The sequence below is a fragment of the Drosophila innubila genome (assembly GCF_004354385.1).
Source record: "Drosophila innubila isolate TH190305 chromosome 3L unlocalized genomic scaffold, UK_Dinn_1.0 0_D_3L, whole genome shotgun sequence".
Classification (NCBI taxonomy): Eukaryota; Metazoa; Arthropoda; class Insecta; order Diptera; family Drosophilidae; genus Drosophila; species Drosophila innubila.
Window position 1 is genome coordinate 24,826,985 of NW_022995376.1, and position 25,480 is coordinate 24,852,464.

General features: G+C 37.7%; 1 protein-coding gene across 1 annotated transcript; it reads left to right on the forward strand.

The window, feature by feature from the left end:
* Positions 1 to 291: 291 nt before the first annotated feature.
* Positions 292 to 25,298, forward strand: LOC117789193 (breast cancer anti-estrogen resistance protein 1). Its single transcript, XM_034628276.1, has 4 exons — positions 292 to 1,006; positions 13,403 to 13,546; positions 15,999 to 16,268; positions 22,548 to 25,298. Exons 1-4 carry the CDS (start codon positions 893 to 895, stop codon positions 24,369 to 24,371), a joined length of 2,352 nt encoding a protein of 783 aa, XP_034484167.1. The 5' UTR covers positions 292 to 892; the 3' UTR covers positions 24,372 to 25,298.
* The last annotated feature ends 182 nt before the right edge of the window (positions 25,299 to 25,480 follow it).

Genomic DNA, 25,480 nt, shown 5'->3' on the forward strand with positions numbered 1-25,480 from the left:
GATGAATAAAATTAAATTTGTGACTAAAAGATTATATCAATTCAAAGATTGAAAGTCAGGTCGTTTTTGAGGAAAATCTAACTAGAACCAAATAAAACAAGAGGACACACAGTTGAATTAATTTAGAAAATTCATCAAGTATCACGTATAAAATTAAAAACGCTCCACAATGTACATACATGTGCCAAACGCCTCATCAATATTATGATGCTTGTTGTGAGGGTATAAAAACAACAAAGTTTCTGGCAAAGACCGGCTGAACGAACTGCGACCCGCTGCCAGTTTAGTATCTTGTGTGACTTGCTGCGGTGCGGAACGTGTTGAGTCTTGTACGCACGGTTTGAGTTTCGTCTACTAGATTTTGTTGAGAGTCTTTTTCGGGCGATTAGAAACGCTGTTGAGTCGCGCGGCGATAAGAAGGTAGCGATAAAAATCGCTTGAAGTCAGCATAAATGTTGGCCATATGAAAACGATGTTGTTGCCGCTGTGATTGTTGTTGTTGGTGCGATTGTAGATTGGGCATCTTTTGTTAAAGCCACACGAATTGTTTTTAGTGCTTGTTGGCGAATTTCTGTGGCCCACGGTCTAAACTTGAATTTTTTAAGCTGATTCCGCAAAAAGCAAACAAGCAAGCGCCAAAAAAAAAACCAAACCCGAAAAAGTAAAAAAAAAGAGGAAAAAAAAAGAAACATATGCTGATGTGAGCATTGTGTTTGAGATACAGATACAAGTGAAGTGCTGTGACAGAGTCAAGTCGAGATACTTAAACTATATTGTCCTGGATTAAATATTTTTGAGTATCTCGCTAGCTCGATATTATCATGTGCTAAGCCCGGCTCTCACATTCAACCAAGAAGGAGTAAAGCAATCATCAGATAATCCACAACTCAAAATGCTGGACAAACAAAGCGCCATCTCAGTCTCCGGCTCCTGTTGCAGCTCGAATGCAACGAACACGGACCTGGACTATGATGTGCCCGTCTCGCGGCGCATTCACATTAAATCGGTTAGTACACATCAGCTCATAAACTATCAGACTTTATATCGACGGCTATCTGTGAGATGCAGAGCAGCCGATTAAGCCATTGACAACTCATTACCAGCTGGCTGCTTGGTCTTGGTCTTGGTCTGTCCGTCTGTCCGTCTGTCTGTCTGTCTGTCTAGGATTGTGGTATCGTTGGTCGCATCTTTTGGGCGTCTTGGCTCCATGTTGTATTGTGACAGGCGTGTTAAACTGCAGTTCGTGTCGTGTCTGCTCAGGAAATGCTAACGGATTTCTCAGCTATCTCAACACTCGAATTGCTCGCGTTTTTAGCGATGTCCCAATGAGGCAGCTGCTACTTGCTACTTGCCACTTGCTAGTTGCTTTTTGCTACTTGCCACTTGTCTGTTGAAAAGTTTCCGCAATTTTGCATTCGTTATCACCTCAACCGAACATTTGACCGTTTGATGTGCCAGTTATATTTACTGCCCAGGTGCGATATCTCAAAGCCGTGTGATAACTCTTAAGAGTTTGACTTTCTGACAGCTCTGACAGTCGCTCGACTCTAGAGTTTTTTCACGAAAACAATCACATTTTCGCATTTAACACTTAAAAGCAATGAGCTCATCAATGCAACTTCGTGTGATTCCCCTGTTATCTAAGCTATTTGGAGTATTTGAACAGCAAGAGATTTGATAAGATAGCAATAATATTGATAAGGACGCAAAGTTGAAGTAAAATATTTTGGGGTAAAATTTAATACAAAATTATTAATAACAAATTCAATTTAAGCATTCTATCAAGTTTTAATTCCAAAAGTTCTTAAGTGACAATTTTATGTATTCCAAAATAAAATATTTCCTATCTTTCTTCACTTTTCCACTTAAAAATTATCCCCAATTGCGCTATCTTTTTAGCTATATTTAACCTTGAAAATATACAACTTTATACGGTTTTTATTTGCTATTTGTTTGCACTTAACTATCAACTGTAGCTGTTAAACAAATTGTTTGCACAAGTTGAACGCGAAAAATAAGAAAAAATAAAAATAAAAATTGATTACCTACATATGAGCAGAAATACATGTTTGAATATCGAGTTGAGATGCAAATGTGAACACACACAAAGTTCTGCAATTGGTTATTAAGCTTCAAATTAAATAAACAACAACTAATTACAAGAGTCGTGTCTTTGGACCAGACATGATCTTGGCTGGCAATACTTGTTTTTGGCCTAACAGCCGTTGACACTAAGTACGCCATAATTAAAGGTATCCGATGCAGAGCACACAAAACGCTTTAGGCCAAATCGAGGGAAGTTAGAGGGCGGTGCACAGCTGCATCCATCAACGGAGCAGAGCAGACTACACAACCTGGCCAGGTGAGATTAAAATAAATGTGCTCCAAATGCGCAAAAAGCGAAAAGTAATTGACGCTCCTAGCTGAAGCTGAAGCTGATGCTCAAGCCGGTTAGCCATGGACTCTCTGGAGACCAGAGACTGCAGACTGTCGACTGTAGATTGCAGACTGCAGACTGTAGCCTATAGATTTCAAGGGGAGGGACAACAGCAGCTTAGATTTCAAAATGCAAACAGCGGAAAACATTGAAGATGGCTTTCCGTTCGCAGCTCTGGCTTGAAAGAGAGAGAGAGAGGGAGAGAGAGTGTGAGTGAGAGGGAGATAGAGATGCAAAGGGTCTATTAGCATGTTGACTGTTGGCAATTAATAGTCGCAATTCCAGTCTTGAGTGCCAGCTGTCCATCTTAGGGCCAATGCAATTAATGATCGTCTTGGCCAGCAAATAAAATCAGTTATTAATAGTCTTGGCCCTTGTGTTGATTTCCAGCTAATTTCAATTGATTGAAAGGCAATTGCAGACGGCAAGTGAGAAGCTATAAATAAGCCACTTCCCGCCAAAGCCCATAAATCCTGACAGTCCACACAGTCGACTCAGGACCACTCACGTAGCCTCAACCACGAGCCCTTTATCAATTTACTTGGCTAGCGTCTTATCGGCTAAATTGAATGGCAACATTATTTAGGCGTGACCTGGCCAAAGATAAGACCAAGTCCATGGCTACCTCTTATCGACTGTGTGTGTGTTTTCGACTTTGACTGTTTTTGTCGCTCAGCTCAGCAAATCTAATCGCACTTAATTGAGCGTATCCCGAACCATAAATTGTAATAGAAAACCCGAGACCCAAGCCAAGTAGCAGCCCCAAAAAAATATATGTCTTTCATATTAATTACGAGCATGTCTGAGGAGGTCTACCTTCATCTCCCTCTCTCTCGCTCTCTCTCTTTATTTTGACGAGGAGTAAAAGTCCTTCGTCAAGAGTTTATCTGCAGTTATCGAAGGCTGTTCGCTAGACATCGATGCAGACAGACCTTATCCGTCCCTTGGGAATTCGGTATTCTCTCACCCAGTTTGATTAAGTGGCGCCCCATGGCCAAGGGACTCTATATACCCTTTCTCCTCCTTGCCTTTGTTATTGGGCACTTATTTTTTAGTGCCAAGTGCCTGAAAATTGATTAGAATTAATGTGCGCGAGCGGCGACAGCGTTTTCAATTTGGAAAATTAACAGAAACGAAACTCTCTTGAATTGAAATTGATTGAACGTGCGGCGTTGAAAGCAATGCCGAGCCTCAAGCATATTGATCTATTGATGAAAATATATGACATGTTATCAATATTATTTATCCTTTGACGTTTTCTTGTTGAAAGCAATTTAGAGCTACGTTGATTTTGTTAGCAATAATATCATAATTCATTCTCTGTGCAGCTTAAGTTAAAAAAGTTTAAATTAACTTAAAGCAAATTTATATTATAAGTGAAAGGTTCATATAATCTAATGAATAGAACTTTTAATGGTTTTAAATATTACCTTTAAAATATATGTCCTAGCAAGATCTTAATCGAGACCCTAGTTAAATATACCGGGGCACAGACAAAGTATGGATTCTATTTTTCGGTCACTTGACTTGGAAAAAGCATAGGAGCAGTTTCGATTAAAATTTGAACCCATAACTATTTGATTTTAAAGGGAAACTGGGTAAGAAAGAATTTCAGAAACACTTCGATTATAATATAATATTATGTATGCTTATGTAATTGTATTATATTATTAAAAATGATCATAATAAAAAAAAATGACTTATAGAGTTGATACTTTAAATAGAAATCTGTTCATTCGACTGAACTCCGTAAACGTTTAGAAATAAAAAAATTAAAATATATATTTCTAAAAATATGCTATAAAAACTATGCTATATAAAATTATGAACATATCCATTATTAAAAAAACCACAGTAAAGTTAATTGTAGTAACTTCAAGTTGAACTGTGTGTGTTCAAGTGAACTCTGAGTTGCTACTTTAAATAGAAATCTGCTCATTCGACTGAACTCCGTAACCGTTTAGAAATAAAAAAATTAAAATATATATTTCTAAAAATATGTATAAAACTAAGCTATATAAAATTATGAACATATCCATTATTAAAAAAACCACAGTAAAGTTAATTGTAGTAACTTCAAGTTGAACTCTGTTTGTTCAAGTGAACTCTGTCAGTGTTTTGAAATAAAATAGGTATATAAAAGGTTCAGTTACTGTTAGGAGTTAAGATTCTCTGTTTTGACTCGTGTCATAATCTCTGTTAAGTCATATGACTTTTCCGGCATATCAAATATAATTGTTTTGCTTGTGAAAGTCACTTAAAAAAAAAAAAACTTTCGCTTAACTTTTGGGTTGAGTTATTTTATCTAGTTTCTATTTGCAAGAGTTTTGCCATCGCCACGCTGAGTACACACTGTACTCGCTGTTGTTATCTAACAGGTTCCCCTTCCCCTTGCCCTCCTTTCCGTTTGCAATTAAGACATTTTTGCTACAATAATTAAGTTATCAATTTATTTAGCTCTGTTTTGTACTTTTTTTTTTTTTTTACTCAATGAGAGCTGAGTAAACATGTCAATAAAATGGATTACGAGGCGAGTCTATGAGATATTATGCACTTGGATTGCGATAGTAATGAACGTACTTATAACGGGGCAGAGACACCTGTTACTTTGGTAGAGTGAAGACTCTCTTCTCTCCTTCTCTCTGCTCTCTGCTCTCTGCTCTTCTTCATTCGACACTTTCTCGCTGGGGCAGGCAACGTGCCAAGTCAAGACAAATGCGCCTGCTGATAAGAGGACTGTGATAAACGCCAAGAGGCCACGCAGAGCGGCAAGTGTTGGACAGCCAGGGGGGCGGGGAGGGGCAGACTGTCCCCCTTTGGCATTTTACACATTTTCTGCATGTTAACATGGCAACAACTGCAGCAACAACAAATTACATGCACGCGAACTTTGCTACTTGACGGTTATGTTTATTTGTTTGGATTTGTTTTCTAGCGCTTTGTCTTATCAGCAGCATGTTGCGGTTATTCTGCCTTCTTTTTGCTTGTATCTGTCAGATACAACAAACGCTGCATGTTTGTGCCTGTCAATGTTGCGGTTGTTGTAAAGTACGTGCCACTCGTCTGGCATTTATGAAAAATTAATGCAACTACATCATGTCACGTTGCATCAACAACAGGACAACAGTGCAAACTGTGAGAGTTGATTCATCATACCCAGAATTATTAATGTTGTTGTTACTGTTGCTGGGAATGCAAAACAGTTTGCAGTGCTCGCAATGCTAATTAGGCAAACACCTTTTTGGAGTGGCCGTAGCCCCGCCCAGAGAGACATAAGTCATAGACCCAGACGCTCCCCAGGTGCGACATTGAGTTGTAATTACATCAGCGAAGGGCACAGATACATTTACAGCTACAGATATAGATCCACTGAAAAAAAACAACATTTAAAATGAAGTACAATCATCTTAAATATTTTGTTCTTTAAATAATACCATTTTATGACCATATTACTAATGCTACAAATATTAATTTGAAGAATTTCAATTTTTATTATATGAATAAAAATCTTAAATTCTTAGGAAAGTATAAAAATATCATATTTTACTGGAGTCAAAAGTGGCCTCGGATTCGAAACCCCACTCATTACAACTAAATACTCTCAGTAAAACGACATTTTAAAAATTTTAAGGCCAGAATAAATATATAAATATCAAAATAAAGCAACAATAAAAAATATAAATTTATAGCTAAAATCTACTGCAGCCATTGCTAGTAATCAACGCTTATCCTAGGGCTTTAACCTTAAAATTAGTCTATTAAATAAATTAATAAAATTAAAATCTTTTTTAATTGTTGACTTAAGTTTTAAAAACATTTATACTTATAACAAAAGTTTTACTTGAAATGTTCTCAAAACCAAGATGTGTTTTCTTTCACTCTTAGACCAAAACTCTTGGTTTTGAGACCAAAATCTTGATTTTAGAACATTTTTTTTTATCAGTGTACAAGCTCGCAATCGGACATGGGATTGGAAATGGAAAATGAGAAAAGGGGGGATTGCAAAGTATAAAATAAATAAATAAACAATTGCAAATAGACTTCAACTCGAACACGATAATTTGCACCACATTTTTACTGGCACAGCAAATTTTTTATGGCCAACACCGGAAATGTATTATGGCATGAAAACGACTACAACAACTATAACAACTTAAAAAGACCTGGAGAGAGCTGTGTTGTAGTCTTCTCGTGCTCTTGTAGATAAGTCGTTCTGAGTAATAAAATTTATATGACTTGTACCTCAAATATAGATAAGTGAGGTAGTCCATTGATTTGCAGTGATTTTACACGCCTCCGGGCCAACTAATGAGATCCATTTACAGTCAACTGCAGCTGGAGCTACTGCACCGCCAAAAGGCATTCCAACAGCACTGAGTCATACTCCATTCGGAGTGGGCTCCATGAGCTGAGATTGAAGTGCCAATCATTACATCAGGAAGTTACTGATCTGTGAAATACTGCACTCTAAATTGCTTAAGTTTGACACTTACGGACTTACTTATGGAACTAAACTATAATGAACCGGAAAGTAATGGAAAGCATGTTCTTTTTAAATGAATTCAATTTTAAAGCAAGTTGACAAGGAAAGATTGTTCTTTTGAAATAAATGTAATATTACCTGAAGTAAATACCTCACTCACTTTCATTCATTAGCTTTATACTACCTTGTTCAACTGACATGTACGTGGGCTTAAGGAGGATTCTTCACTCCAGTCTAGTCTACAAATGTAATCTTTCAGCAGTCGCCTAATGAACATTAAAAAGTGTCGTTTAGATACTTTCCATGGGTCGATGCAGAGTTCAAGGCCCGCTTAACGTGGGTGCCACTGACATTAAGCCATTGGACCAAAGACGATCTTCGGCTTAGAGAAACTGGAAACTGGTTACTGTTTGTCTGGTTTCTGGTTAGGAGAGCAATAATTTGATGCCTCACTCTCAATTATTTTTGTAATGCGGCATGAGTCACGTTCACATCCGGGGTATTCCACGGCCCAAAACCAGACATGTGACGTAGATCCCAAAACAGAATCTTAAGCTGAAAGTTCGTTCAATTTCGAAAGAATTCAAACAACATTTACAGATAAGAGAGAAGAGATTGTAATATGGGGAGGAGTCAAAGTCTGGCTCTTAATTTATTCAAACAAATGGTTAACAAATTTAACAAATGCCCTCTGTCTATGGCTTTTTAATTTGTTTGTTTGTTTTATGCATATTTTATGAGCTGTCTTCTCTTGGTTTCTTTCTGATGTTTCTCAATTCCCCTTTGCATCGCCTTAGGGGCACTTTGCAACATTTTTGCTGGAACATTTTTTCCCTTGAGCAGTCTTTTATTATTTTCATTAAATGCTTGTACATGTTTGTTTATCAAATGATTGATCTCCTGTTTATTGGCTCTCAAAAATGTTTTTAATGGCGGTTCTGTTTCTAGCAATTCTTTTTTTTTTCCTTTGTCACAAGAAATGCAACTTGCGATAAAAATCCCAAAACATAAGCGAAATCCATAATAAACAAGCGATTATTTTTATTATTTTTCTTAAAACTCTACAGACACGCTCACAAATTGATTTTTTCGGTTGATTCACGATCTAAAATTGAGAGTGTAGTTTCGGGTTTCTGCGGGCTTGGGGAAGTCATTTTAACAACGTTTTTGTATTGCGTATTTAAGTTGAAAAATACATTTATATATAAGAAATATATTTCTTTTTATTTTTTGCGAAGGTCAACATTACTTTTGTGAAACCGTTTTGTTTGTTCTTTAATACAACAAGTCAACAGTTAATTTAGCAATATTTTCGCAGAAAGGGGATTATCCAAAAAAAAAAAAAAAAAAAAACCAATTTGTCGTCATGTGTTTTGTGACTCACTTTGCGTGTACACAAAATAAAAACTTGGCCCTTAGAATATGAAATTTGCCACCGTCTGGGCAATTTCATAGTTCATTTATTTCCAGCGCACGTGGAATATAAAACTAAATTTATTATTCATTCAAGTGTTGCCTAATGCAATCTTAACTAAGTCGGGGGGGACAGTGACAGATTCAAGTGGTGCCAAACGATCCATCAAACTACGAAATGTCCGACCAGAAATAAACTCAGGATAATCAATTTCAATTTCAATTCAAGAAGAAAAAAAGTTTAAAAGAAAAAGTAGCAACTACTTTGTATTTTTAATATTTCTTCAAATTTGAACATTTTTTTAATTTTACGGTTATTCTAATTATATGGCGATATTCTTAAATATAGAAAATACTGCACTATAATTTATATTTAGAAATTGATTATTTTTAAGATTCTTTTTTATATTTAAATTAATACAAAATTGTTTTCGCTCAGTGTAGATTTCCTTTCAAGTATTTGCGTTCCCCCTTTGATCATTTATACTAAAAGGCTATTGTGCAAATCAAAGTATTTAGTCGATTAGTCCAATTAAGCACAGATCTCGAGGGTCAAGTGGCCCCTTCTTAATATACGTAAGTATATGTTCATATATATATTTGCGAGTTAAGCAACATTCTTGTGGCATGCCACAACTGATTACTCTCGAGTCAAATGGATTAACGTTGATGGATCAGGCAGACACATGTAGTTACTGTTTATTGTTGTTGACATATGTGTCCCATGTGTGTATTTGTGTGTGGGTGTATCAGTTGCACTTTCATTGACTTCGTTTACAGTTCAGTGAATGGATTTAAATGGGGGAAAGGGGAAAAGGAAGTACTCGTAAATGATTTGATTTCGCGCACTTGTCAACGCGTTTTACTGTCAAGTTGATCTGTTAACTGCTGATCTGACCGATCGGGGTAAGACTCGGGTATAGTTGGTATGGTCGGAACGTGTTTCTTGGAGCAATCTTTCGGCTTGGTTGCGTTGGCCTGCTTTAAAGTTTTTATTGTCACATTTTTGCACACGGCTTGACGAAATGTGCCGAAAAGGCCGACGCCATAAACATTTTGTTTATTTTTGCACTCAACAACAAAAAACCAGTTCAACACAATCACATATGGCGTTATTTTTGCGTTTATTGCGAAGACAAGTGAGCTAAATACAGAAAAGTACATATATGACTTTATACAGTACAAATATTTACCATACGAAATGGAATATCTTTCAAAAAGACTTTTAAACTCTTTCACAAGTATTGCGAAAGCAGCAGAAGACCTTCTTAATCAGTCAACTGAACTTCGTCAATGCCAATGTCCAAAGGTTCCCAAAATGACGCCTAGTCACACAAAAAGAAGGTTGTTTTTTTGCTAATGAAGCTGAAAATTTGAAGAAGCGAAATGACGATGAAAATAAATTAAGTTGCCGCTCCTCCATTGATTTTATAGCAAATTGGATTAATTAAAAGCAAAAAAAATAATAAACGAAAATAAACCAAAAGTTTATCAGTCACGCAATGACAGAAGCCAATCCGAAAAAATATTACTTATCAGTTGGAACTGCGGGTTATCATTAAAAGTGCCATTGACTAAGCATTCTCTATATAATTTGTAATTACAGTTAACTTAAGCATATATTTGTTGTATTTATTTTTGTATTTATTTACGCGTTTCCCAACGTTGCTTTGAGTTTCGCTTAATGCGGTTAATGGGCTCCTCAAAGTCAAATTGTCATGTCGAGGAGCAACTTGAAGTTCATCACATTTTGAGCAAAATTTGACAATGTTTTTTGCAGCTTTTTTCATCCTCCTCCTCTGATTGTTGCGATTTATTGTATTATTTTTTATTTTTACACACTTCTTGAGTTTTGAGTGCTCATTAAGACATCGTTGCCAGCGGCGGCTTCTGTTGTTTGTACGGTTTTTGGTTCGAGGTATGTTATTTATGGTTTTTAGGATAATGTATTTGCTCAAGAAATTGCAAAATAAAGTAATCTAACTGGGTTCTCCCTCTACACCCGCTGGTCATGGTCTCGTTAAACAGATGAACAACATGTGATGGGATTTTATGGCTATGCTTTCTATAAAACCCGCCGAATCGACTGTCTTTCTACTTTATGACCGCTGGTGAATAACCTTTCAACGTAACCAACCAACCAAGTCAAAATAAGCAAAAAAAAATAAAAATAAAAACTTAAGACACAAGAAAAATAAAGATTTTTTGTTGTCTTTTGACCAAAATCTGCGTACATGCGAGTTATGTGGAACTGGAACTCAGCCTTATAACTATGCTTATTGTAGTCACTGTTGTTGTGGTCATACGTGCCAGTTTTAAAAACAATAAATCGCTGTAGCTCTTTCACTTTGAGCTTTAAATGCGCCAAATGAAAGGAAACACACACACACACAAATTGCCCAGAGGCTGAAATTACTTATATTCAATGTTTTTATTTTGCAACTGATTTATAGCAGCATTTTGTCTGCACAATTTGTAAATGCAATTTATAAATCACTTAAAAATACAACAACAATGTATGAGAAATTGTAGCTGATCGACGGACTTTTAATTCTTTTAAAATATTTCAAAAATTTTCTAAAATTCCTCAACTATATTTCCCTTTGAACAATTACTTGTGTAGTTGCATTTAACAATTGCTTTCTCAAATAAATCGAGATATTCAGCAGAGATTGTAGCTGGTCAACAAACTTTTAATTCTTTTTCAGTATTTAAAATATTTTCCCAATTTTTCCAACCATTTGTAGCTGAAAACTAGTTCCATTTTAACAATGACTTGTGTAGTTCCATTTAACAGTTGTTTCCTCAAATGAATCGCGTCAAGAAATGCGCTAAACAAACCAATTAAAGTCGCTCAAACAAACAAGAAACAGATCCGTCGATATTTGATTTTTTATTTGCCTGAAACTCGAGACACCAAGCGGAACTTCAGTTCCCAACTTCAATTTTTAAATATTTGCCTATGCAATTAGCGTCATGTTAAAAAATGCCGTTGTCAAAGAAAGCAAATGTAAACGACAAAAGCTGAGAGCACATGACAACCCTGGCAGTAAGAGAGCAATTTCATCCGACGTAGGCAAATTACCAAATAAACATTTATTTTTTCTTTTTCTTGTGGTTGTTTGGTTGTTCGGTTTTTCGGTTGTTGTTGGCTGTGCGGTTGTTGTTTGAACAACGCAATGCTCAAGTGTCATTGGCAGCGTCGCCACATCAATTGCCGCATGCCACATGAACTTCAAGTGCGCTCATTTTCTTTTGACATTTCGAGCGATTTCCAGCTTTCGAAATTGAAAAGTAGAATACAATAAAACCGCAGCTACCCCTTCCCCTAGCTTCCTTACCTTTACAATAGTTGTTGTTGTTATTATTGTTGTTGTTGTTGTGGTTGAAACGGGTTCCAATACCGAGTTGAAAGTTCAACGCCGATTCATCGCGCGATATTGTAATCGCTGTTTCTATGTGTGTCCCGCTCTCTCCCTTGCTCGTTCTCTCGCTCTATGCGATATCCGCAGCTCATATTAAATAAGACAGGAGCGGAGTATGGAAATGCAGGGCAGGTACAAGAGTTGTACTATTGCTCCCCAACTGCCAAGAGTGGCAGTCACGGCAACGACAGCGACAACGACAACGACAACCGCAACAACAACAACAATGTTGTCGGCTTTGAGTTCAAAACGTTCGTTTTGGGATTTTTGTTCGATGCGGTGGCGAAATTAAAAGCAACACGCTTAACCCGAGACCAACAACAACAACAACAACAGACCTCTCCTCAGTCCACACAAGCACATGGATATCTCAGCTCATTCATTGAGGAAACCTTTGCCCACAACACAGTTAACTGCAATGCACAGTCGTGCACAGTTGATTAGAGACTATTCGAAATTACGGTGTAAACGGGTATAAACGAAAGTTGCAGCAGGCAAACAAAATAATGATAACAATAATGAGCTTAATTACACTACTTATAAACTATTATAAACCAAACTGTATTCATTGGGGAACTGTATAGTGATTCTATTAGTAAAAAATAATAATATTCTTACACAATTCGGTATCTTAAGTGTTAATAAAAAATTTGAATTTATTTAAATTTGTTTCTGTGTTAGCTTTCACTCATGTTATATTCGGTATTTCGTCCTTTAAAGTACTATAAATTTTATTTATTGCATATATTAAAAATATTTTAAGCTGAATTTGAGTTTAAGTAGGGAAATGTATAGTGAATCTATAAAAAAAAGTCATTAGTATTTAAAAAATACAAATGATTTATAATGACAATTCGGTCTCTTAAGCATTTGGAAAATATACATTTATTTAAATTTGTTTTTGTGCCAGTATTCACTCAAGTTGTATTCGGTATCTCATCCTTAAAGTACCAGAACATTTTATTGCAGATATTAAAGATATTTAGAACTGAATTTAGGTTAAATGTGCTTCTGTATTAACTTCCCAAATTGTTGTTGCGGTCTAACAACGCAGAGTTTGACCTGAAATTCCAGGTAAACTAATGAAGCGCGCTGCATGAACTACAAAAAAAGCAATATAAAAAAAGAACAAAGCTGGCTTTGTTTTTAGCTGCTTTGTCTTTCTGCTTTGGCTAAATCTCTTTTTGCAATTTGTGCAATTTTTTTTGTTAAAAAAAAAGAAAAAAAACGATTTATATTTGGCAAAAGAGAGAAATACACGCATAATTTGTTGTATGTTGTCTGGGCTACCTCAAGAAACCAGAAAGACGACGAGTTCTTATGAATGATGTATTGGTTTTGGTATTTGGTTTTTGGCTCCAGTTTGAGTCAAAGTCGGGGTCGGTCACTGGCTGGTCAAGATCTCTTCACGTCTTTGAAATTCCATTGAAATTGTAGAGTTGTATTTTGATGTATTTGTTGTTGCTGCTGCGGCTTCTTAGAAGTCTGAGCTAAAAATCTTGCATGCAGTTCATTATGATCATTATAAACGTGAATGTTAAGAGAACTTTTGCAGAATTGCTTTATTTCGATAAATGAAACTGAAAACTTTGGAGTTTTGTTTTTTAATTGTTGTTTGTTGCATTCCTTTTGATTTATTTGCAGAAACTTTATGCAAAGGCCATTTATGATAATTACGCGGATACGCCAGACGAGCTGCCCTTCAAGAAGGGCGACACCCTGACCGTCATCGAACAGGACACCGAGGGCATCGAGGGCTGGTGGCTTTGCTCTCTGCGCAACCGACAGGTGAGTTAACCGATTGTTACCCGAGTGTTAGCCGAGTGTTACCTGAGCTAACTTCAAGGAGTCAACTCTGGAGAGCCATTAAACCTAAAAGGGCAACGCCTTTTCAGCTGCCTTGTTTTGTATTTGCTTTTGACTTTGTTTAAGTTTTTCTTCAGTTTTTATTGCCAGCTTCAATTAACCAATTTTACTGCCTTGTTGGCTTCCAAATCATTTGCATTTTATCCCAATTTGAATTTATAATTTAATTTTGTAATTGTGCTCAGCGAATGCAATATACAGAGTCTGGGTCTCGTTATAGCAATGATTCATCATCATCTTCATCCACATCATCGTCTTGTACAATGTACACATCATCATCCCATGGCACGTGGCTGCCACCCGTTGCACGCCCCATGCGGGGCCCTTGTTGCATATAAATTTCACATTTGCCTGTTTAATTGTGTCTGCAGCTGTAATAATAATAATAATAATCCACATAGTGCCTACGCGAGCATTACGCGCGATTACCACAGTGCATACAACATCATTTTGGACACGCTCGGCAACTGGTCTATGTCCATAATGTCCATAATGTCCATATTGAGGGAGTGCTTTGGGGTGTGAAAAGTGAAAAGCGTAAAGAGGTCGAAGTTGTTAGTTTTATTAAATACAAAGTGAAATGAAACGTTTCGCAGCTTATAAAAATGTTTCGAAAAAATCATATAATTTTGGAGTCGAACAATGAAATTGGTCTGCTTAGTGAATAAAAATGAAATTCAGAACTGTTTCACAACCATTTCCTGAATAGTAAATATTTTTTTTTATGTATGGTATAGTCAGAAGTAATAGAATCATTTAAGTACCTATCAATCTGTATCTTTATTATAAAGTATTTGTCTATCAGGTGTGTTCCAGAAATCTCTAGTGTTTTAGAAGAGAATTGCTTTTGAAATCAACCGTTCGAAATGTCAGAGATTTCGTTTTATTAACATAGTCAAAAAAACATTTTCATTTAATTAAAAGAATAATAAATTTAATTTCAATTAATATTACATCTCTGAACAATTTTTTTCAAATGTCTGTTTGAAAGCAATGGTTGCTTGTTTTCAGGAAAACCAACAATTGATTTGGGTTGCTTTGCCGCTGTTAGAGATTTGTAGAACACCTCTGTATATGTATTTCTATCTCTCTACCTTCTATCAATCTCTTTTTATTTTTATTTACTCTACTCTGCTTAGGCATTTTATTACCTTTTCTAAGCTGTACTTTCTTATAATTTTCCCATTGTACTCAATTTGTCCTGTTTTATAAAATTTTTCAACTTATTGTCTTGGTCCATTGTTTGAATAGTTCAACATAATTTGCGCTATTGTTTCTACAATAAGCTATGATCTCTTAATGATCGCAAATGCTCACAGTTCACCGCAAGGCAACCTTGAAGCTGCACTCCAATTGGACGATAATCTAGTATAGTAAACTGCTCCCCAAACCGAGTTGAGTTCGACGTGGTTAAAAGCACACACCCGTTGGCCAAATTAAAAACTGATTAACGGCCAAGTTCGAAAAGATATCTGCACGTCGTTTCGCGAAAATTGCAAGCTTATGCGAACATACTCGTATTTTTAATTAACAACTCAATTGGCCAGCTGAAACACTCACAAGCACTCATGAATACTGCTACACTCAATCGCCGCAGTGTCGATGCCAATGAATGTTGTGTTGTGGTGTCAAAACACGTATCAAAATGAAAATCAAAATCGCCATAGATGCCACACCACACACACTGAGATACAGATACATAGATACAGATGCATGGATATAGATACTATGTCGGCCAATTGCCGTTAATTAAAAAGTAGCCGCACTTTTTAATGGAAACAATTAACCCAAAAACAGCCAATTGACTGGCGACAGCAGCAACATAATGTTTTTTTTTTCATAAATATTAACAACATCAAAAAAGTGTTTTTAAATTGTAGCATAAATTGTTTGGCACTTGCTCGAAAAAAAGCAGCCAAAAAGCGGCGCAACTTTATATGCTTACGGCTAAAATAAAATTGAAATGAGCAACAAAACACGGCAACACATGTTGACAAGATTTTTTCCTGCCACTTTGAAGTTTGCAATGGGAACATTTCGCATATATCAAAGTTGATCGAGACATCTGAGAAAAAAGAACTGCATATTGATAAATCTATGCTGAAGAAAAAAAAAACAGCATTCATTTAAGCGCAATGACAGACAATTAAAAAATTGCAATTTATTATATACATTTTTTGTTATACTATATTTTATTTGTTAAGAATGCAATGAGCATTGGGTTAATTAAAAGACAATCAAAATCAATTGAACTCAATGAACGACAGCCATGAATTCCCATTCTCAGAGCTTGATCTATTATTGTATTTTTTTTATTATTATTATTGTTTTCGCATTTTTTAATAATAAATTTTATGTGTTTTTCTTTTTACAGGGTCTTTGTCCGGGCAACCGGTTACGCATCTTGAACTCCTACGATTCGGGCTGCTTTTCACCTTCACCTGCGAGTTCCCCGATTCCATCGCTGGCCGCCAGCACAGCCACTTTGAACAGTTCCATTTGCTCGGCGGAGATCTATGAGAATGGTTCCATCATCACTGCATCGGGAGCTGGCAACAATGGGGAGACATCCTCCACTTCATCATCCTCCAACTCAAGTCAGGGCCGTGGAGTACGCAGATCGTGGCATGTATCGCCCAACAAGGTGGGTTTAACCTTCATCTTTTTTCCTTTTCTTCATTACATTTCAACGTTTTTGCGTATTTCGTTAATTTCACGCTTCGTCTGCATTTCCTTGAGAGGACGGCAATTCTCCTCCTCCTTGTCTTATTTCTTTTACGCCCCTCGGCAACGCTTAATTGATTTCATTTCAGTTTTTGTTGCTTTTGGCCATTTTGCATTCGTCTGGCTTATTTATTTTTGGCTCAGTCGCCTTTTGGGTGGGGGCTACTGCATTTTTGAGTTATGATATCCGTCGGGAAAGTGAAAGAAAGTAATTTCTCGACTCTTATTATTTGTATTTTTTTTTTTTTTTTGGCTTTGGTTTTCCATCATTATGGCCCGGCCATCGTTCACTCTGCACGTCAATTGCGTGTCGTAATTGTGCAATTAATAAGACCCAACTCCAGTCGAGCTGAAGCTGATGCAGTGCATCGCCGCCAGCTGGCATGTCCAACGGGTTTCCTTTCTGACTTGACTTGAATCGACTCGAATTGACTTCACTCGACTCCAGTTTACATATGGCTTGTAATTTGCCAATTTGTCAGCTGGACATGCGTTTTATTTGCATTGCAGTTGCTTCTTCTTTGATTTGAGAAAATCGTTGCCAATAATTAAAGGAAACGAATCATTTGCACTTCACAGACAGCTGACATCAGTTAAGGCAACATGTTTGAGGCTATCCTATTCAATCATCTCATCTCATACTTCAATCTTATGCCTTTCAATTTCATTTGGTTACACTCCTCCACATTGTGGCACATTGCATAACTGCATTCATAATTCGATAATTCCATAACTCCATAGCTCCATAGCTCCATAATTGTCCATTATCATTAGCACCACATGCAATGGAGGCGTTGCCAGCTTTGAACTTTGAACCAACCAAAATCCAAAAAAAAAAAAACACAATTTTTTGTTTGCTAGACCATCGTCCAGCGTTTTTAGCTTTCGCTTTCGTTCGCAAATCAAATAAAATAAAGTCCAAATTACAGAGTCGTAAACATTTCCTCGCATTATCGGCAGCTATCAATCTCTTTCGAGGGGGCAAGTGAAACCATAAATTCAAATTCAAATAAACGCTGCGCCAGCGGATAAACAATCGTCTAATCCCCCTTCCCCTTCCCCTTCCCATCCCAGCTGCCACTCCTCCTCCCTCAATCTACAATTTAATTTCTTCGACTGCAACTGCAAATTGCAACGGATTGTTTGCCACTGGCAACTGGAAGATTGCGTTGCAAGCTGCGGAGAAACCTTTCTATGGAGACGAGACCTCGACATTTCCACAGCGAAATGCACCGCTGGCCATAAAACTAGTGATGCTGTGGTGTTGGTGATGCTGTGTTGTTGGTCTTGAAGTCTCCAAGTGGTAGCTGTAAAAATTAAATGCCGCTTTTGTTCATTTGACGCTGTCTCTGGCTGCCATTAAAAAGTTTTATTGATTCGAAAAATCACACGCAAGTCGACCTCAAAAAATACAAAAAATACAAATAAATTGAAAATTTGAAAAGTCCACTCGAAAGTGTCAAAAAATGTTAACGCCGAGAATTGCCAGAGGAAGGGGGAATAGCGAAGGTGCCACACTCAAAGTGGCATAGACATTTGCCATACAGGTGGAAACAAGTCTTTTGGACAGTTCAACAATCTGTTCAACTGGCGTCCACTTACGAACATTGCCCACTAAAAAGGTTGTGATCCGACTCACATATCATTCGTAGTATCAACTGCATTCCCCAAAACTTAATTGAGAACGGAAATGCAATGAACAAAATCTTATGCAACTGTTGGGCTGCCCAAGCTGCAAGCTGCAAGTGTCTGACGAGATGCCAACCCACGTTCCATATATAAAAACCATGTCAGATAAGCCGGGCTGGCCATTCAGAACCGCAATTTAAATACTCTTAATTGGTTAATACAGAGAGAACAAAATTTTAATACATTAAAAATGTATTATTAAAGATATTTGCTTTAACAAATACTTGTGATTTGTCAGTTAAATATTTATTCATATATCTGGCAATATTTTTAGATGTCATACTAAAAGTTTATTTTTTCTTAGACGAATAGGCTATGTACTTAAGTAACTATATTATAAATGAGTTAATACGTTAATAAGACGCTGTTTAATAAGAAAAGTTAACAAATTTATCTTAACAAAAAAATAAATTAAATATTTATTTAGTCGCCAGTTATCTGGCACGTTAGATTCGAGTCTAAAAAGCTATGATTACACCTGCCAGTTATCAGTCAAAATATTAAAAATCGTTAACGCCATGAATTTATAATTAACAAAAACTTTTCATATACTTAAATATTATCTGAAAAGGCGAATATCTTTAATGTGCTGTTATTTATATTTATTAATAAAAATATATAAAAACCGAATATGTATTTAAAACAAGGTTTTAAATTAACCAATGTTTAGAAAAGAAAGATTTTAATTTTACTGTTACTTCTAGACAGCCAACTGAATATCCGACTTATTTACGAACTATTAGAAACGAATATTTTACAATCCTACACTCAAATCAAGTACAATCGATGTCAGAAAAACATGCTTGATTTATAATACGAGTCAAATTTGTACTTAAGTTGAGTAATATTAGAATGAAGAGGACATTAAATGTTATGTACAAAAACATTCTTAAATCATGAATGAAGAAGACTTTAAATGTTAAGTACGAAAACATTCTTAAATCAAACCAATTCGAGCTAGTACGCAAAACGACATTTTTTTCTGAATGTACAATTTTCAAATAATCAATAGGATATTTTTAATCAATTTGTATGATATAGCTAATAAACCCCACCTAGTTAATAGCAATGGTGAACAGAAACCGCATAAATATTTACGTCTCATTGTCGGCCTGACCAAAAATAAATCCCAGTGGACGGTGGCAAAGAGAGACTTGAGACTTGAGACATTGTGGCAAGCTGAGCTGTGGCAAGTTGGCAACGCCACCGTTAGGCAAGTTGCAAGATTGTGACAATTTCAAGTTCCTTGAGCCCACATTAAGTCTGAACACAAAGTCAAGTCGAGTCAGCACATGGTCACGCACTGCCCATAAAGTTGCATTCCCATTCCCATTCCCAATCGCATTCGTATTCGCATTCGCGTCCGCATCCAAGTCCATGAGTCCAATGGAGTCCAATGGAGTCCAAGTCAGGTGAGCAGCTGCAGCCGCAATCCAAACCATGAAGATTTATGGCAATGTGGTGCTTTGTGGTTGTTGTTGTGGTTGTCGTTGTTGCTGGAGCATTTCCAAAAAGAGTTTTCGAGTTTGTGTGTGAGGAAAACATGTCATTTTTATTTCAATGACCAAAAATGGTCAAAAATGTCAGCAGAAGCAAATGCGACAACAATAACTCTTCATTGTTGTTGTTGTTGTTGCATGTTGTTGTTGCATGTTGCATCTTTGGTTCTGCTGAGATTTGTGCATGACCAAAAGTTTAGCAGCAACTTATGAAGAAAGACCAAGTTCTCCAATATGGCCAAGAGTCGCAACAATGCGGATTTAAAGCTGCAAAAAATATTGTGAAATTATTTATATGGATAAAACTCTGGATATGGCAAGGTCACAAGTGGCAATCCTAGGGATTAGCGGTGCTGTCAATTCAATGCACGCTAAATGACCCACTCTGGACTTCATAAATAGGCGTTAATTAAGCCGCCAATTGAAAACACTCGAACATTTTCAGCGATTTATTGAAGAGCCAGAATGAGAAATAAAAGATTTCTCAACATGACGCCACAATTTAAATCACGATTTTGCCTGCGGCTATTTCGAACTATAAACCACACCTAATCCCCTCTCTCTCTCTCTCTCTTTCTCTTCCCCCCTCTTATTCGTTGTAACAATTTGCATATTTGTACAAATGTTTTTCGTGTTTTTGTACGTGAGAAAATGCCGAAATTTTGTCAAAGAACTTTAGAGATACAATTGATTGCCAGTGTTGCAGGTGTGAGAGGTGTGAGAGGAACATTGAAATGCATCAAATGAGCTGCAAAAAGATACAAATCTTGTGTAGCTACCGTTCTGAGCATGAAATTTAAACAGGGCCATAAAAAATATGTGGAAAGATTTGAAAGATTCTGAAAAAGAAACACTTCTTCGACTGAGGACAACAGCAACAAAGAAAAAGAAAGAAATAAAATGAAATAAAAATCGTGCTGTGAATTTCAACTCGTCAACTATCAAAATCCAATTAAAAATGGCCGAGAGAAAAAGCAGAACGAACCAAAAACAGTCCGAAAACTGAGGACGAATGCCAAAATTTTACAATATATTGCAGCGCCCCCTGGCGACCATTTTAATGGCCCCTTACTCATCTCTTCTAGTTCTTTGGCCCAGCCCCAAGTGAATGTGGTCATAAAAGATTGCCCCAAATGTGTCATAAACATAAACATTTTTGATATATGGCCCAACCCAGGCGATTGCAATGATTTCCATAAAGCAAAATCAAAAGAAAAGTGGGACAGACACGGCAAACAAATGCCTGGGAAATGTAGGAAAAGTCACGCAAAATTGCAGGAAAATCAGCATGAATTTGACCTCCTTGAAGTCAGTCAGACGTCCAGGTGTGTCCCGCTGTGTTGTGTCCCAATTTTCGAGAGAATACTCTACCTAAACTAAACCAAGACGAACCCAGTTCATCTTTAGGTCGTCTTCAAATGAATCCTGCCGCTGCTCTCTTTGCAAGAGAGTCCATAGCTTCAGCTGCTCTGATTGTACAACTAGATAAAGAACATTAAGTGCAGTTTTTGTTTTTATTCTGCAGCTGTTAGGATTGGTATAGGGACTAGAAATTAGGGATCGACTTTTATAGCCTTTGTTTTGCCATTGCCGAGTTTTGTGACTCGTGTTACGCGTCAACTGACACTTCAAATGGAATGGGAAGGAAGGGAAGGAAAGGAAGGAAACCGAAGTGGACGGCACTTCACTTGGACTACCTGAAGTGTGACCCTGGCTCCTCTCTCTCTCCCTGCCTGCATCCCTTACCCCCTGCCTCTTAACCTACTCCCTATTGTTGGTCTTCCATCTTTAGGGGTTACAGTTGTGCCTCATTTGTAATCGATTCAATTCGCTGACTGTGGGCTTTGCGGTAGGCGTGGCAGCCGCCTTTGGGGGTAGCTGCCAGTCTATTGATGAATTTGGCATATGCTGTAATAATATTTCATCAGGCGTTGCGGACATATGGTCGAGTTCATGCAACGGAAAATTAAGTTCCATACTATTAAAAAAATTTGTTAAGCTGACTTTATGCAAGAACGTTTTTTCAATTTAGCATTATCCGTAATCTATGTCTATCAATAACCGATAAATATTCATGGCAAACTAATCCTTTTTTTATGCGTATAGGCTTTGAATAGTTCATCCCTTGCTTTTATACAAGATTGTTTTTCCAATTTGGCATTATAGAGTATTAATCATAATCGAATTTTATTTATAATCGAAATATATTTCCATTGTAAACTAAACCGTACTTTAAAATATTTGACTTGAGTAGTTAATCTTATTTCCTTATTTAATATTATAAATTGTAATCTCTTTCTATAAGTATGTGCTTTGATAACTAATTATAATATTGTAAAAAATTGTTTTTTTTTTTTTGAGTACTTCCTCTTTTATCTTAATGCAATATTGTTTTTTCAATTTAGAAATATCCCTTGCTTACTTGTATTAAAATTCTTGCATTTTCACTTCTTTCTCTTCTCATTCCTTGAGTGTTTGCTTTTGGGTAGTTCAGGGTCCTTTATGTTACCTTGACACTGAACGGCATTGAACTGCACTTTACCAAATATCCCAATATTTTAACAACTCGCATTGCGCATGCGCTCAACCAAAATACTTCCCATTATTTTTTTACGAGCTGCATAGTAGGAAATTGAACTCAAGTGACGTTGCGTTGATTCACAGTCCAGTTTTTCCCATTGAGCAGCCAAGTTTTCCTGCAGCAGGAATTATCATTCTTTTGCTACAATTAATTGGCAATAATTGGCAACAAAATGTGATAATTGATTGGGTTTTGGATCGAAAGGGTGACAGGTGAGAGATACAGACAGGGAGTTTCATTCATAAAAAGAGAAATGGGAAAATTGAAAAAGGCAATGAACAGGAAAATCGATATGTTAGTCGTAGTGTGTGTGTGTGAGTGTGTGGGTAAGGATTAAAGGGAGATTATTTAATAATAATTACACCTTTCCAACTTAAAAAAAGAAAAAAAGTCCGAATCTAATTTCTTCCGATTTGTATTCTATTTTCAGGTCATAACGCCACAGCGGCACGGGGATGTGTACATCTATAATTGTTCGCCCAGTTCACGCTCACCTCAGCCTCAACTTCAGGCGCATCCTCAGCAGATTTATAGCAACCAAAGCATCTATCAGAACCTTGGCATGATGGGCACACCGAATGGCAGTGGCAATGGCAGCGAGTTCGAGACCTACGATATTCCCAAGCCTGCCACGCCCGTGCAACTGAACTATGATGCCTCCCGAGGCGTAAGGACGCCCACATCGGGTTCAGCTTTGGGAGCACGCTTTGATTCCCTCAAGAGTGTCGCGGCATCCATGTCCATCGAGGAGGAATCCTATGATGTGCCACGCCCATTGTTGCAACAACAGCAACAACAACAACAACACACATTGACGCCCAGCAGCTCGGCATCTTCTTTGTTAACCAGCGATAGTCTGTCCCTGAGCTTCTCCAGCTCTAATCGCAGCTCGTTGGCCAACATGCCGGACTACGACATACCACGCCGTAATCCTCTGCCCGTGCGTCCACATCCGCGTCCCCATGCCTGCACCTATGACTTCTCGTTGCCGCCATTGCTGGAGCAGGAACAGCGCCATGTGCCCGCTGCTGTGAATGCCACCAAAGAGTTGCCCTTGGAACTGAACTCGGCGCTGGAGACACTCGCCAAGTTACAGTCGGAGACAACCATGGCCATCACACGACTCCTCAGCTTTGTGGTGCCCCATTGGCGTACACGTGCGCAGTTGGAACCGAACATTATGGAGCTGAAACTGGCTGCACTGCGTCTTCGCACCGCGTTGCATGATCTGGCAGAGTTTGGAGAAGGAGCACTGGGCAATGCACAGAGATCGGAGGATCGCAATCTGGCATTGAAGCTGCGTCCTCTCGTGCGTGCCTTGAGAGATGCCAACAAGCTGATCCATGACACCTCCGAGGCGTTGGATGCCCAGGGCAGTTGGTCCGTGGAGCAGCTGGCGAGGAGTGATGAGAAGCACGGCTGCCGGCCTCCAGATAGCCTGGACCAGTTGATGGCTTGTGCCCAGACTCTAACCGAGGATGTGCGCTCCACCACGAGCTTCATTCAGGGCAATGCCTCGCTGCTCTTCAAGCGACAGCTGCCCACGGATCAGGGCAATAGTCATAGTCAAAATGGTGGCATACGCGACAGCAGTGGGAGTCGAAGCAGTGCCGAGTGGCTGGAGGATTACGATTATGTGGCCTTTGAATCGAAGGATGCGGCGGCCAAGAAGAATCAGGCACTTAGAGATGCCATTCCCGCTGGCCTGAAGACACAGTTCGACAGTGCGCTGAAGATCGCCGAGTGCACGGCGATGGGAACGACGCCATCGTCGGTGCCAACCACGCCCACAGCTGCCGTGGTGGCCACACCCTGCAAATCGCCAGAGATGACCGATAAGGATAAGAAGCTGGTGAGATACTATGCCCAACAAATCTCCACACACATGGGAAATCTACTGCAGGCAATCGACTCGTTCCTCGAGACGGTGGAAAAGAATCAACCACCAAAGTATTTCATTGCCTATGGCAAGTTTGTTGTGGTCAGTGCCCACAATCTGGTCACCATCGGGGACAATGTCCATCGCAATATCTCCAAGGAGGCGCTACGTGAGAAGATTCTCCACTGCACCAACTCGCTCTCCGAAGCCCTCAAGACGTGTGTCCTCAAGTCGAAGAAGGCGGCAGCTCATTTTCCGAGCGGAAGTGCGGTTCAGGAAATGGTAGATTCGGTAGTGCATATCAATGATCTGGCACGCGATCTTAAGTCGGTGATGCTTCAGGCCGTACAGCTGTCGGTTGGAGACGGAGCCTGAACCGTTATTGACTGAGTTAGCGACTTGCGATCGCTTTGGCTTTTAAAGTCTTCCAGGCTGGCAGCGCAATGTTCCTTACTGACTACCATGCTTCGTCTATGCAATAATCCCTAACTAAAAATTGGCATATCTTCCGCATCGATCGGCGATATATCATTTGCATTGTGATATTTTTGACCAAACATCTGAAAATGCACATAGCCCCAGCTAAAGTCCCAACAACGATCGTCGCCACGATTCGCACGATCTCCACACAAACATACAGTTAGTCAAGTAACAGTTTTGACAAATTTCTAAAGTTCCATATTTTATTTTGCATAAAAAAAAACATTAAACCTTATTTAGGTTTCTTTTTTATTTCATTGTAGTTGCTTAAAGTTCTCAGAACAAGTAACAAAAATAAACAAAATCCATTGGTTTAAACTATTTTTTTAAACAATAAACATATACAACTATCTTTGTCATAACAGTTATTTGACATACTGTATGTATATTAATTCATACTAATGTATGTATACAATTACGATTACGAGTTAGTTTTATCTATTTGTAAGATCACATCAGTCAGTCTCTGTAAATAGCATTCTACAATAGCACTCCTTAAATGTAGGTTTTTTGTACATTGTATTTCCCCGCAAATTATGTTGTATCAGTGAAGCATTTCTTCAAATAATAATATTTTGTATGTAAACTCTATAACGTAGAAATAGCTTTACACATCTTATAATTAATTGTAACCATTTAAATTACGCAACAAAAAAACACTAGCATGTAGCACAAAAATACACATATATAAATTTACATACGTGCATAGTCAAAATCTGTAAGATTTGCAATAAATCTATTATAATTTGCGCAAGGCATTAGTCAGCAATATACGAGTAAATACAACAAGTAATAAATAGCAACAAAATATTAGCCATACTATTCTATTGTATCTATTAATTAATAATAACTTTCGCGGTTGTGCATCCCAATTGCAGACTATATATTTAAATAAAATAAAATATATAATATACAAAATTATGGTTTTTATTTTGAAATCTATTTTTCTAACGTATTTCTTTGCGTAAATCAGCTGTTATCTGTTTCGATTGTGCCCATGTGTC